The 15,467-nt window shown below is 40.2% G+C and overlaps 1 protein-coding gene across 1 annotated transcript; it reads left to right on the top strand.

Annotated features, from left to right (window-relative positions):
- Window positions 1-11,064: 11,064 nt before the first annotated feature.
- LOC110929372 (cell division cycle-associated 7-like protein) lies at window positions 11,065-13,869 on the top strand. The gene is made up of 5 exons (XM_022172526.2): window positions 11,065-11,527; window positions 12,551-12,784; window positions 12,926-13,009; window positions 13,114-13,243; window positions 13,337-13,869. Exons 1-5 carry the CDS (start codon window positions 11,295-11,297, stop codon window positions 13,622-13,624), a joined length of 969 nt encoding a protein of 322 aa, XP_022028218.1. The 5' UTR covers window positions 11,065-11,294; the 3' UTR covers window positions 13,625-13,869.
- Window positions 13,870-15,467: the final 1,598 nt, after the last annotated feature.

Here is a 15,467-nt window from a genome sequence, read left to right as displayed (position 1 = left end):
TTCTAGGGCGGACCTGTGCCTTAGAGCCTAAAAATGAAGTTTGAACTAGCTTAATTATGTTTTGATTTCCGTACTCTCTTTCTAAGACAATGTAACACCTTTGTTCATAAATAAAATACAACTTGTATGCCATGGTTATGAAACAATTTAATTCTGTCCACGACACTCCCCGGCGTTTCCGCCGCGGTTGCATGTTATACGCGGCCGGGGTGTGACAGAAGAGTTGGTATCAGAGCCATTGGTTATAGGGAATTAGGTTATTAGTAATGCTTTGACCTAGACTATAACTTTCTAGGACCCTAACACAAGTTATCTTGTGTTTAGAGTTTAAAACATGCACATCACCTATCCTTAGGTGATAACCACAACGGGAACTTCGGTTCCGAATCCGCTTTGAAAATTAATCATCTGTTCTAGGATGATTGATTACTAGGTTTTGAACCCTCTATTATAAGGTTTTGAACCCCTTTGGATTTTCAAAAATCCCGTCAAAGTGTTGGGTTAATAGTGTGAACACGTGCGAACTGGAAGGGTGAATGCCTGTACCCTGAGTTTTCTGTCTAAGGCTAGAGTGTTCGTACAAATCCACATAATCGGACCAGTCACTCTTACCTGGGAACTCTTGGGGTGAGTGTTCACTTATAGGCGAGCATGTCTTCGCGATACACTAATTCTGACCCATTTACTTTGACTAAACATTTCACGTCGCTTATTTGCTTTGCAATGCATAACCGCCATCTTTGCTTTTGATTGCTCTTGCTTCATCTCATTCTCTTCATCCAAACATCTCACTCGTTTCATTTCGTGTTTTTCTCTTCTAGAATGCCTCCTCGACGCGACAACCAGATAGCTACTGCCGAGTTGGCAGAGATCATTGCGCAGCAGATGGCTGCTCAATTTCCGAATCTCTTTACTCAATGGAACCAGGCCAACAACAACAATGGTACATGCAAATACAAGGATTTTAACCAGGCTAAGCCACTCAAGTTTAGCGGTTCTGAAGGAGCAACTGGGCTTCTTCAGTGGTTCGAGAGCATCGAGAACACTTTTCGCCATGTGCAGTGTCCGGATAATCGCAAAGTCGAGTTTTCTTCAAGCGTGTTTCAGAAGAGGGCTCTAACATGGTGGAATGGGGTTATGAGAGATCAAGGTGCGGAAGTTGCTCTAGCTCAGACATGGGCTCAACTGAGAGCTCTTATGATGAGGGAGTTTTGTCCTCGTCATGAACAACGAGCATTGGAGAAGGAATTTGATGTGTTGAAGCAAGATAGTGGCGAGCACAGGGCTTATACAGATAGGTTTGAGGAGCTGAGTCTTCTTTGCCCGAATATGGTTACCCCACTCGATAAGGCCATCGAAAGATACATCGACGGCCTACCTGACTCAGTACAAGACATCCTTACTGGTAGCAACCCTACCACACTTCGTCAGGCGATCGAGTTATCAGCGACGTTGACTGAGTCGCAGATCCGAAAGAATAAACTACACAGGAAGGGTGACAAGGGCAAGAAGCAGTCGGCAGACAAAGAGGATAGCAAGAAAGGTCAAAACAAGAAAGGAAAGGACTCTGGTTCCTCAAGGGGCTCAAGGAAGCGTAAGGCTTCCCAAAATTTTGCTGTCACTGCCCAAGCAAACCAGGCAGCTCCCAACCAGCCTCCAGCGAAGAAACCCTATTCAGGAAGTGCACCTTTGTGCAATCGATGCAACAGTCACCACCAGCCACAATATCAGTGCCGTTTCTGTACTAACTGTGGGAAGTCGGGTCATCTTGCCGATGTTTGTCGGTTTGCTCAGAATAACGCAGTCCAGAACCCTGCTCAACAGGTTGCTCAACAACAGGGTCAGGCTGCACGACCAAACTACCCACCAGGTGCATGTTATAATTGTGGGGATCTGACCCACTACAGAAATCGGTGTCCAAGACTAGTCAACCAGAACCAGAATGCAAACCAGAATCCGGCACCGGCTCGAGGTCGAGTGTTTAACATGAATGCACAAGAAGCACAAGCAGACAACGAGGTGGTGAACGGTACGTTCTTTATTAATAATCAGCCAGCATCTGTTCTTTTTGATTCGGGTGCCGACAAGAGTTTCGTGTCATTGTCTTTCGAGACAATGCTTCGCGTGTCTAGAACGAAACTAGGTAAACCTTTGACAGTAGAGGTTGCCAGTGGTGAACCCATTGTTCTTAATTCTATTCTACGCAACTGCCAGTTGAACCTTGACGACCATATTTTTCCTATTGACCTCACGCCAATGCAACTTGGAAGCTTCGACGTTATAGTGGGAATGGATTGGTTATCCAAGCATCGCGCAGAGATAGTTTGTTCTGAGAAGATTGTTCGTGTGCCGCTATCTACAGGCGAGATCCTACAGGTTCGTGGTGAGAAGCCTGCCGGTGGACTCAAACTCATGTCTTGTTTTAAAGCACGGAAGTATCTGCGAAAGCACTATGTGGCTTTCTTAGCACATGTTACAGCAGATAAAGGCAAGGGTAAGTCTATTTCAGATATTCCTGTCGTTCGGGATTATTCCGAAGTATTCCCTGAAGACTTACCTGGTCTACCTCCAGCACGCCAAGTCGAGTTCCGTATTGATCTCGTACCTGGTGCAAATCCCGTTGCCAGAGCTCCATATCGTCTTGCACCGTCCGAGATGCAAGAGTTATCTAAACAGCTGCAGGAACTCTCCGACAAAGGTTTTATCCGTCCTAGCTTTTCACCCTGGGGTGCTCCCGTTCTTTTTGTAAAGAAGAAGGATGGATCTTTTAGGATGTGTATCGATTATCGTGAGCTTAACAAGCTTACCATCAAGAATCGATATCCCCTACCTCGCATTGATGATCTCTTTGATCAATTGCAAGGCGCTTCTTATTTTTCGAAGATTGATCTTCGATCTGGATATCATCAGCTCCGTGTGCATGAAGAAGATATTCCAAAGACAGCGTTCCGTACTCGTTATGGACATTATGAGTTCACAGTCATGCCATTCGGTTTGACTAATGCTCCTGCTGTTTTCATGGACTTAATGAATAGGGTCTGCAAGCCTTATTTAGATAAGTTCATCATCGTTTTCATTGACGACATTTTGATATATTCTAAAACGCGAGCTGATCATGAGCAACATCTTCGTCTTACATTGGAACTCCTAAAGAAAGAACAACTTTTCGCTAAATTCTCCAAGTGTGAATTCTGGCTTAAAGAGGTTCAATTCTTAGGACATATTGTCAACGAACAAGGTATTCATGTAGATCCCTCCAAGATCAGTGCGATCAAGGATTGGGATACACCTATTACCCCTACTGAAGTTCGTTCTTTTCTTGGTCTAGCGGGTTATTACCGCCGCTTCATTGAAAACTTCTCAAAGATTGCAGTTCCTCTAACTGCTCTAACTCAGAAGAACAAGCCATTTGAATGGGGAGTCAAACAAGAGGAAGCGTTTCAGACTTTGAAACAAAAGCTTTGCGACGCACCTGTCCTAACATTGCCTGAGGGCAACGATGATTTCATCGTTTATTGCGACGCATCTAAATTGGGTCTTGGCTGTGTCCTGATGCAAAGAAATAAAGTCATAGCATACGCATCAAGACAGTTGAAGATACATGAGAAGAACTACACCACTCATGATCTTGAGTTGGGTGCAGTTGTCTTCGCTCTTAAGATCTGGAGACACTATTTGTACGGAACAAAATGTGTGGTTTTCACTGACCACAAAAGTCTTCAACATATCTTCAATCAAAAGGAACTCAACATGAGGCAAAGACGTTGGGTTGAACTTCTAAACGACTACGACTGCGAGATTCGCTACCATCCTGGTAAGGCGAATGTCGTAGCCGATGCATTGAGTCGCAAGGAACGTATTAAGCTTCATTGTGTACGTGTCCAATCTATCATTCAAACCGATATACAAGCCCGTATTTCTCAGGCTCAACAAGCTTGTGTTTCACAAGGTTTAATGGATAAGGAATTCCCTTATCACATAACACCTGCTCTTGAATTGAAAGACAATGGATCATATTACTTCATGGACCGTTTGTGGGTCCCAAGCCAAGATGATCTTCGTACCTTGCTTATGGATGAAGTCCATAAGTCTCGTTATTCCATTCATCCTGGCTCAGATAAGATGTATAAGGATCTTCGTATTCAGTATTGGTGGCCTGGTATGAAGAAAGACATTGCCTTATACGTATCTAAATGCCTTACTTGTCTTAAGGTTAAGGCAGAACATCAGCGTCCTTCTGGTTTATTGGAACAACCGGAAATCCCAGTTTGGAAATGGGAAAACATTACTATGGATCTCATTACTAAACTCCCGCGCACAAAGAAAGGTCACGATGCCATCTGGGTAGTCGTTGATCGTCTTACCAAGTCAGCACATTTCTTGCCAATCCGTGAGGATTATTCAGCTGACAGACTTGCTCAAATCTACGTAGATGAAATTGTAGCTAGACATGGTGTTCCTTTGAGCATCATTTCTGACAGAGATGCTCGTTTCACTTCTCATTTTTGGAGAACCATGCAATCTGCTATGGGGTCTCAACTCAATTTAAGCACAGCTTATCATCCGCAAACGGATGGTCAATCTGAAAGAACAATCCAGACACTGGAGGATATGCTTAGAGCTTGTGTGATAGACTTTGGTGGTAGCTGGGATTCACATCTTCCATTGATTGAATTCTCCTACAACAACAGTTATCACTCCAGCATCAACATGGCTCCTTTCGAGGCTCTCTATGGTCGAAAATGTCGTTCACCAGTCTGCTGGAATGAGATTGGCGAGGCTCAGCTTACTGGACCTGCCCTCATTCTAGAGACAACAGAAAAGGTAAAGAAAGTTCGTGATAACCTTCAGACAGCTAGAAGCCGTCAAAAGAGTTACGCGGACCTAAAACGCAAACCCTTGGATTTTCAAGTCGGTGATCGTGTATTACTTAAGGTCTCACCTTGGAAAGGTGTGATCAGATTTGGAAAGAAAGGAAAACTTGCACCTAGATATGTTGGACCATTCAAGATCGTCGAAAGAATCGGTAAGGTAGCCTACAGACTTGAATTACCTCCTGAACTTGGAAATGTTCATCCAACCTTTCACGTGTCCAATCTCAAGAGGTGTTTAGCTGATGAAAACCTCCACATACCGCTTGACGAAATTCGTGTTGATGAAACACTGAAATTTGTTGAGAAACCGGTAGAAATCATGGAACGTGAAGTCAAGTGGCTCAAACGCAAGCGCATTCCTTTGGTCAAGGTTCGTTGGGAATCTAAGCGTGGACCCGAGTTTACCTGGGAACGTGAAGATCAAATGAAGGCAAAATATCCGCATCTTTTTCAATCAGTTTCCTCTAAATAAATTTCGGGACGAAATTTCCACAAGTAGGGGAGACTGTAACATTTGTGCCTGTAATCATCATGAACAGTTCAATTATCAATAAAATAATGTAATTTGATCCCAATGTTTGTTTCATTGTGTTTTACATTTTTCATGTTTTAACTTTTATTCAATTCCAAACTCTACATCGCTTTCTGGAGCATTATACGCAAACTGGTGCGTAAACGTACTCAGTTAAATGCGATAAATACTCCGGAACATCAACATATACTCAACATACCTTAAATAACCTTTACATAACTTAGAAATAAGTTTTGAAGGCTTTGGTATAGCAAAAACAAGTTAATTCGCTTACAGGGACTAAACTTGACAAACTGCGAAAGTATGCCAATTTGAACTGTAACGAACATTCCGGAACATGTCCATAAGTTAAACATACCATAAATATCCTTTACATAGCTTAGAAATAGGCTTTGAGAGGTTTGGTATGCTAAAACAAACTTTTGGATCATTCAGGGACTAAAAGTGTCAAAAAGTGCACAAGTTTGCACTTTCGCGCATAACTTACGTTCTGAATACATCCGGACATCCAAAAATTTATGTAAGCATCCTTATATTATGCCTTAGTGATTGGCATGAGAAAAATCCATTCGTCGCGTCATTTGGATCGTCTTTCACGCTTATGCGCATTTCGTCGTAATTAAGCGAACATCGCGATCGTACGGCCAAACGAACCGACATCCGACATATTTTTGGGCATGTTTCATGTCCACAATGTTTAGGCATCATTTTTGGGCCTTAAAGGTGACTTTACAGGTCTTAAAGGGGCTGGAAATAGCTTAAAAACGCAACAGGGGCTGAATACGTAAATTCTGCAAGTGGTGCAGATCAGACGGGGCTAGGCGACCCGCGTAAGACCTGCACCCACTTTCACGCGGGCCGCGTGAACATGTCTGACAGCAGATTCTGCATTTAATGCAGAATCTGGCCTTTCGTTCGATCAAAGGGCGATGCCTTTTCACCCAAATGAAGGGCCAAGGGTCAAGTACACTGAATCTAACCCCTGGACACGTGTACGCACGAGATCAAAGCACGTTATTCGATAAAACGATCCTAACGGTTCCACCTTTCCTATAAATACCCCCCCCTTTTTGTGTAAAAACCCACAAATCAGATCTAAATGCTCTAAGTTGATGCTTTTGCTTCATACCTGAGCTATTGGATCTTGATTAGCACTCGGGGACCCTCCGTAAGTCTTCTTTCGCTCTTTTATTCGCTTTTCGAGTCCGAAAGTCAACGTTTTGTTGACTTTCTGCATTGACCAGCCTATGGTCGATGCGAAGTTCATAGAACTTCATAACGTGAGCGTGATCACGATGGTTATGGTCCATAGTGACCATACCTACTGATCACCACGTTATCTAGGCTCAGTGACGAGTCGTAGTTTCGGCCAAAATGTGCGTTCTTGCATGTTTTGTAACCAAACTACTCGTGGGCATCAAAGCCGTTTGTTTTGATGTCAAACCTGTTTTCAAACTTAGTTAAGCATGTTCTAACATGCTTAGCTCGTCACTTTTAGTTTAGTGCTTATATAGGGTCGTAAGGTAAGCGATCTAAACCATCGCTTATGCTTTCGAACCCGACCCATTTGGTCGGTCATTAGGACCTGACCAAACACATTAGGTGACCATAGCTATAACCTTCCGAGGTTATACCTTGTGGTCACGATGTTAGGCGTTCCAGACGCGTTCTACGCGAACGACGCGTAAGGTGGCATAAGCTACCTAAACGGGTCGTGATGGACCGTAAGCACCTAGGTTAAGTTTCATTTTAGTATGTAGGCTTTGTTAAACCATATTACACGAGTCTCCATACTCGTTTGGTTTTCGAACCCGCGTACTGTCCGATCCTTCCGACTTGGTCCGGTATATTAACATAGCTACCTATTAGGTGCCGTTTGATATCCCGTGATCTTTAGCATTATCTGGTTATTATACAAGAACTCCAAAGCAATCTCAGGTGAGTACATTGAACCCCATCTTTTACATGTTTTCGAGGAGTCAATGTGAGTACATTGAACCCCTCTTTTACTGTTTTTCCAAACTGTTTTGGGGTGAAACACATGTGCCTACTTGCTACTTTCATGCTTTCCATGTTTTCACATCATATGCCTGCTATGTTGTTAGTACATTATAGTACACGATTTCATTACATTTTATGCTATGTATGCCCATTGTGTGCGTACTTAGTACATTGATTTACATAAACATTTCTGTTGCATATGTTTACTCAGCATATGGACACATTGATTTACATGAACATTTCTGTTGCATATGTTTACTCAGCATATGGACACATTGATTTACATAAACATTTCTGTTGCATATGTATACTCAGCATATGGACACATTGATTTACATGAACATTTCTGCTGCATATGTTTACTCAGCATATGGGCACATGCCTTCATTTTGTTATGACATTTGGTTTGTTTAACATGGGACAATACATTCATTAACATTAGCTACGCCGTTCGTTAGTAGGTAGTGGTACCATAGGAATTGACAACTCCCATTCCTGAAGTCCTGGGTTTGATAGGACTGGAAGGAATGACCGAATTCGATATACATAACTTAGATAAACCTTTAATTTGTTTAAGGGTTTATCGCCGCAGTCTCAAGGCTTGGATGTATGCATAGTTTACAATACCGCATAAATGTTATTATCAATTGAGCATGCATTTCCCGCAGAACATAACGCTGATTTAAACCACGTTTTACTTCAACGACTTGTTTTGTGCATATGGTTTAAGTTGATACTTTTCGCTTACCATACATTTTGGGATTTCACATTACATGATTTACATTGAACATAAACACGTCGACATTGACATATACATTTGGTGGTTTACACTTGAGCATAAACACTTGACATGGATTACAATAACACTTGACATTTGGTTTACACATGAACAATTTACATGGTGGATTGGTTTGGGTGAATGATTCAAGTAACGGGGCGTATGTAATATGATACAAACATGGTGGATACGCCGCTGGTACTTCCTATATATAAATGTTTGTATAATATTACATATCGTGGCGTTATCTAAGTCATTTCAGTTTAGACACATTGCATTTTACATAAATAACATATCCTTCACAAGACAATATTTTCACAAACTACTTATCTTATTCAACTCATTTTACTTGGTTATTCATTTAACCTTGCACTTATTTATACATATCCTTTGATGTTATCGCTTTTCAAATGATTTACAAAGCAAAACAAATTACAAGGTTCATGACTGACTGTTATTAAACATTCTTTAAAACTCAAGTCATGAATCCCATTTTCACAAAACCTATGTATCTCACAGGCATTTTTATGCTGACGTACCTACTTTCACATGTGTTTTCAGGAGCTATTCCATAGGACGATGATCATGATTCTAGGGCGGACCTGTGCCTTAGAGCCTAAAAATGAAGTTTGAACTAGCTTAATTATGTTTTGATTTCCGTACTCTCTTTCTAAGACAATGTAACACCTTTGTTCATAAATAAAATACAACTTGTATGCCATGGTTATGAAACAATTTAATTCTGTCCACGACACTCCCCGGCGTTTCCGCCGCGGTTGCATGTTATACGCGGCCGGGGTGTGACAGAACTGTTCATCTTCTTGACTGGAACTGACTTTAACCTGAATCCACAACTATGAATTAGCTTGTGAGCTCAGAGAGTCTCTGATTCGGCAAAGTTTAATTCCAGAAAGTTTATTTACAAAAAGTTTGTAAGATTACTTCACTTAATCAGCTTGGTCCTCATTATGGTGAGTTCTACTCAGATTGCCAAGGCAGATTTGTTTAACCAAGTGAAAGGTTGTGAAGAATCTTGTAGAAAACTTAGAAAATGGAAGAAAGTAGAAGAAATCAATTGTTGGTGAGTTGCAAACTCACTTAGGAAGCTACTGGAACAAGTTCACTGAAATGCCCGAGTTCAAGTTTTGGAAAGAAAATTTTGGAGTGTGAAGGTTGGAAATGAAGGAAGTGGGTTGGTTTTGTAGACTGAGGGTGAGATTTGGGACGAGTGGATTCCGGACGAGTGGGGGATTTGGGACGAGAGGGTCCTCTCGTGCGAGAAGGACCAATCCCTTATGTTCGAAATTCTATTTTGCGTATTTTATTGGTTTTAAGCTTTATAAACATGTAAGTGTAATGTATAAGTGTAATGCATAAATAAATGAATGTATAAGTGAATTTTGCATGTAATAACAAGTATGCATTTGCGTATAAAATGTATCAAGTATGCATGTATCACGAATGTTTAACAAGTATGGGTGGGGTTCGGCTACAAAGTCTATTTTTCCTACAAAGTGTACAAAGTCATAAAACACCACAATTTCAGCCATAAAACACACTCAAAACCCATGAATAACAAAGTGAAGATCACTAAAACACAATATCCAAACCCTATCAGTCCATAAAATCTTCAAACACACCATCGTAGAACTATGAATATAAAACACAACATGATAATCAATATAAAACACACTAATGTTACTCATTCGATAATCAAAGCCTTATCATCCAAAACACAACATAAAACCCACAAATATGGTGTTTTAGTAATCTCCACTTTGTTATTCGTGGGTTTTGAGTGTGTTTTATAACTGAAATTGTGGTGTTTTATGACTTTGTACACTTTGTAGGAAAAATGGACTTTGTAGCCAACTCCCACCCTAACAAGTATTTACATATTATGGATAACACAAGTGTATGAAAGATTGAGTTTTCATTATGAATCAAGTCTCGGATTAAAATGATTGAAATAGAAGACGGATACAAAGGGGATATAAGTTTCCATGAATAGAAAGTACAATTAATAGTTGTTAAATGAGGAAAGTTAGAAAAGCGATGCATTACAAGATATGTGTAACACCAGACTTTCGAGCACGTATCAAGTGCCGGTACCGTAGAAAACCTACCGATTGAGTTTTCGCCGCATAGCGTGTGGAAGTCACACCAGTTGTAATAATAATCGGGTTCCCTAGAACGTCATACGTCACCGTCTATATTAGGTAATTCAAAGTCCAATACATCATCTTCATATGAACCATAGCGTAGGCTTGATTAATGTCAATGTTATGTTTTTCTTATATAAAAGTTACATATGTTATCAACGCGCACGTTCATGATAACACGCCAACCTTAGTTTTTCCATGGTTTTATGTCTCGTCGAACGTAGAGGTGTTTTTATTTTGAACGGCAAGGAACGACGTGCCAACCACTGTGACACCAGACGTTGTGGCCAAAGTCGACTACTCGACCGCCACCGGCCCCTTGGCTCTCCCAGATGTGCGGAAACCCGACCTCCACCCGCCCGAAGGCACAACAGTGGAATAATCGGTAAAACCACACCTCCCATCCAAGACGAGCCGACGCCACTCGTATTCGCCCTTCACCTAGATGCTGCAGAAAATAATGGGGATAGTGGAAGTCGAACGTGGGTCACAAGGAACACTAAGGTACTGTTTGTTTTTTCAGAGGTAAAACATCTGCAGTATGCGGACAACATCTGCAGTATGCGGATCACATCTGCAAACATCTGAAGAAGAAAAGATGGATCAAACCTCTGCATTCTACAAGTGTTTTACCCCAACCACTATACCACTACGTTATTCACCTAGAGGTGTTCATACTAGTGTTGTTATTCGCCTTCTATTTTTCAAATCCGGTTCAATATGTAGAGGTGTTAATACTAGTGTTGTTATTCGCCTTCTATTTTTCAAATCCGTTTCAATCTAGATCTACTGGTCAGATCCATCCCAACCCGACCCAAATAAACACCAAGAACAGGTTCCCGCCAATAACAATACACGCCAATCACATTCCAACACATGGACTCAAAACCCTAGACATTCTCCACACAGTTCATTTCCACCTCGCAGGAGCACACAATCGGCTGAAAATGGTGAGCAAAACGATACGAAGAGACAAAAAGGGCGGGATTGAGCAGGACAAAGAAGGTGGAGTGGCAGAGTATGAGCAGTCTCGAGAAGAAAGAATAAAGCAGAACCTTCAACGGATGCAAACACTCGGCATTCTTGAGCTTTCTCGTAAACTCAAACCTCCCCCCAAACCCAAAACCGATCGTCCTCCCAAACCCAAACCCTTGTCTGGTTCTCCCAGACGATCTTCTAGGTATACTTGAATTCCCTTAGGGTTTTTACTTTTTAGGTTAAGTTTTGTCATAATAATAAGTAATTTGTTACTGTATGTATCTTGTTATGTTACCGATTAGGGTTTTTTAGGTTTTAATGTTATCAAATCTACTAAATGTGTATATGGTTTATGCTTGTTTGGATGAAATTAAGGTGTATAGGGTTGGATTTGTTGACAGATCAAAATGGATGATGGGTTAAAAATTGGGTATTTTTTGAAAAGGGATCAAATTGAGTTATTTTTACTTGTTTGACTTTTTTTTTACCTGTCATAATCATCTTAGTTGGTAGTTGTTTTGACTAGTTTGACCTGTAGAATCAATTTAGCTGCTTAGCTTAACTTATGTGGTTTGGGCATACGGATTCGACTAGCATTACGTGGGTAGTTAATTTGACTTGTTTGAATTTTTTTGACCTCTGATAATCATCTTAGTTGGGAGTTATTTTGACTTGCTTGACTTTTTTTTTGACCTGTGATAATTATATTATTTGGGAGTTATTTTGATTTGTTTGACTTTTTTTTTTGACATGTGATGATCATTTTAGTTCGGAGTTATTTTGATTTGCTTGACATTTTTTGACATGTGATAATCATCTTGGTTGGTAGTTATTTTGACTTGTTATGTTTTACCTGTGATAATTATCTTAGATAAAGTTGTCGACAGATCAACGAAGATTCCCTTTGGGTCGGATATAGGTCCTTTTTAAATGCTCTAAATTGGTCGAGATGGTGCGATTTTAATGTTCCGAGATTTCCAGTTTCTTGCTGGCCCCTTTGTGCTATGGTTTATAAATTTGCTGTTCAAAAAAGATAAATCATCTTTGTTGGGAGTTCTTTTGAATTGTTTGACTTTTTTTTGACCCGTGATAATCGTCTTAGTTGGTAATTACTTTGACATTCAAAACTATCATTAAATGCCATGATTTTGTTTTAATAGGGTATGACGTTTTCCCTAATTGGCTTCATCTTATTTGCTTCTGAACTTTTCGTAACATTATATAGGATAAAGGTCTTGCCCACTGTTAGCTATGTAGAGAAGCGCGATCCAAAAGAAAAGGTTGTCAAGAATGTCGTAATTGTAATAAAGGAAGGCTCAAAACCCGAGGTTTATACTGAAGAGCATGAAAAGCTGTTGGGTGACCACAAAGAAACCTGGAAGCTTGCGGTGGATGGGTATGATGATGAGGGGAATCGCATTTATGACGCGTTTGAAGGAAAGAGCTGCCATCAATGCAGGTATGCATAATTGTTGTTAAACCTAACAAAGATGCCAATGAAGTTCTTTAACCCATTGCCATATGTATACTCTTGATGGTTTTTATGAGTTTGTTTAATGAATGTTGTATATTTAATCGGCCATTAATTGATATTTTGCAGGCAGAAAACGGTAGGTCAACGTACGAAATGCCGCAAGTGTACAAGTGTTCAAGGGCAGTTCTGTGGTGATTGCTTGTTCATGAGGTTAACTACAAAATTAAGTGATATTTTGCTTGTTCTAGTTTAGTCCTCTTGTCACTTGAACTATATTTATCGACTATAAGCATGCATGCTGGTTTTCTGTGCAGATATGGAGAGAATGTTCTAGAAGCAAATGCAAACCCAGATTGGGTTTGTCCCGTATGTAGAGATATATGTAACTGCAGTCGTTGTCGCAGAGTCAAAGGGTGGGAACCCACTGGAAATCTTTACAGGAAGGTTAACTTCTTCAACCTTATATTATCTAAAATACCACTTAAATTTTGACCAAGAGTAGAGAGTATTCGTGATATTTACGTTTAATTTTTTCAGGCATTACACCTTGGGTACAAGTCAGTGGCTCATTATCTCATTCACACCCGTGGGCCTAATGGGAAGCAAGAAGACATAGATAACGAAGGCGAGCAGTTGGATGAAAAAGATGATAACATGGATGAAGATGCCAAACATACCAAACACCCTGAGTCTGATCAGCACCTTAAAGGTGGCGATGTTGATGATGATTCAGATTACGAGGCTGATCCTCATGGTGGTGATGATGATGAAGGCGATGATGACGCCGATGATGATGATGAAGAATTGTCTAGTGAAGATGATTAGATGCATTGCAGTGGTTGATAGCTGTGTTTGGATTTTGGAATCAATCTTTTTTGGGTACCTGAAGTGGTCACAATCAGTCTTGTTTTGTTACTATGATAGTGCTATTTTTGAGTTTCAATACTGAAAACTTTGGTAAGTATATTGTTTTCAGAAGGTAGCGTTAAGTTGTTACAATAGTAAAATCGACGTTAGGTGTACCATCTGTTTGATGGATGTGCTTATTAATGGATAAGGGTTTGCAGGTACATGTGACAAAATGAATTTATGTTTTGTTCTTTCTCACCAAGAGTTACATAATTTGTTTGGCTCCTCTAGGTAAAGGATTAGGTTGGTATTGAATCGAACCAATTTCAGGTAGTATGGTTTCACTTGGAATAGAACATATAAAAGTTAAGACAAAGAGTTTGCTTACCCAAAGAAAATATTGTCTTCAGTATATTGAAGAAAACTTATGCTATATGTCTTAGAATTCCATTACTAAAATTACTAGGTACATTATCATTTTGGATATGTTATGGCTTTATTTTTTGGATTTTTCTCTTTAGTTTATTATAGCGAGTGTCCATATCGTAATGAACCAAATCAAACTAGTACCGGTCAAAGTTCTGTCTCGTAGCAGAGGAATCCCACTAGTTAGAAGATCAATCAAAGGAGTCAACGAGTTGTTATTACTAATTCTAGAAGTTCTATTCTTTTTAGGACTTGATTCAAGCTTGTTAGGACTTCTGTTGAGGCAAATAACATCAAATCGGGGGAAGTAAGAACACCCTGAATCCCTTATAAATAAACTACTATTAAAACTTTAAACCGGCTTTGCGGGACTGTATCCTTGCTGACCCAGACCAATATGGCCGAAGGTAGCGTTGCCTCCAAAAGAGGGATATGCCATATTTTGCATTAATAACCTACTTAATTGTTTTTCAATATTCCGGCTTTGCGGGATTGCATCCCTGCTGACTCAGACCAATATGACCGAGGATAGCGTTACCTCCAAAAGAGTGACATGCCACTATAACTAAGATAATCTCTTAAAAACCCAAAGTGTGAAAATCATCAAAGGATACGTAAAAGAAGAGTCGGAACCAAGTGATTCTATCTTGTCTAGTGTTTCTTTTTAATATTTTAGTTTCTTTCTTTATTTTTATTTACTAAACATCTTTTTACTAAAATTTTGATTAGATTAGACGTTGACGATATTCCGGTATTAAAAGTCTCTTGTGTCCTTGGACGAACTCGGTATCTTACCATCACTATACTACGCCAATGATGGATGCACTTGCCCTAGCGTATTGTAGGGAGTGATTGTGTTATATCGTGTTTTATAAATTTAAAGCTTGATAAACGAGTAAAAGTACTTAAAAATATATTAAAATTTATACCACGCTCGCATCACGTCAGTACCCATCTCCAATTGACTGGTAATCTACCACTCTATGTCTCTCTATGCTTTGACTTTGACCCTGACTTGATGTTCTCTGAGTTTGAAACAGGTGTGTTGGCGAAGTAAGGATGCTGGCGGCTGGTGGTGGTCATTCGGCGGTGCTTACAGATGCGTGCTCCTTGAACGAGCTGTGTGAGTTTAGACTTGCATACACTGTAACACCGTGGAATGCTTATATGATTGAAGATGTTGCTTATCGAACTGGTTCTGATGATTTGGTCTGCCTTTGTGAGAGGTTAAGGTAATGTATACGTGTCTGACCATAAAAGTCAACCTAATAAGAAACTGTTTTCTGAACCTTTTTTTTCATTGTAGGGAGCATCACCCTGATGGTGGAACTTGTGGCTGTTAAAACAAGAAAATAAGCTCCGGTTATGTGTCGGTTCACTCATTGGCTGGTGT

This window comes from Helianthus annuus, chromosome 3 (assembly GCF_002127325.2).
Source record: "Helianthus annuus cultivar XRQ/B chromosome 3, HanXRQr2.0-SUNRISE, whole genome shotgun sequence".
Taxonomy (NCBI): domain Eukaryota; kingdom Viridiplantae; phylum Streptophyta; class Magnoliopsida; order Asterales; family Asteraceae; genus Helianthus; species Helianthus annuus.
The sequence above is the reverse complement of the archived record's forward strand: the minus strand, read 5'-3'. Positions and strand labels throughout refer to the sequence as shown.

Bases quoted from the DNA above. Each gene is read 5' to 3' on its own strand.
- LOC110929372 (XM_022172526.2), top strand. From the start codon at position 11,295: ATGGTGAGCAAAACGATACGAAGAGACAAAAAGGGCGGGATTGAGCAG. The intron at 12,785-12,925 runs GTATGCATAATT...GATATTTTGCAG, and splicing joins AAGAGCTGCCATCAATGCAG to GCAGAAAACGGTAGGTCAAC. The intron at 13,010-13,113 runs GTTAACTACAAA...TTTTCTGTGCAG, and splicing joins GGTGATTGCTTGTTCATGAG to ATATGGAGAGAATGTTCTAG.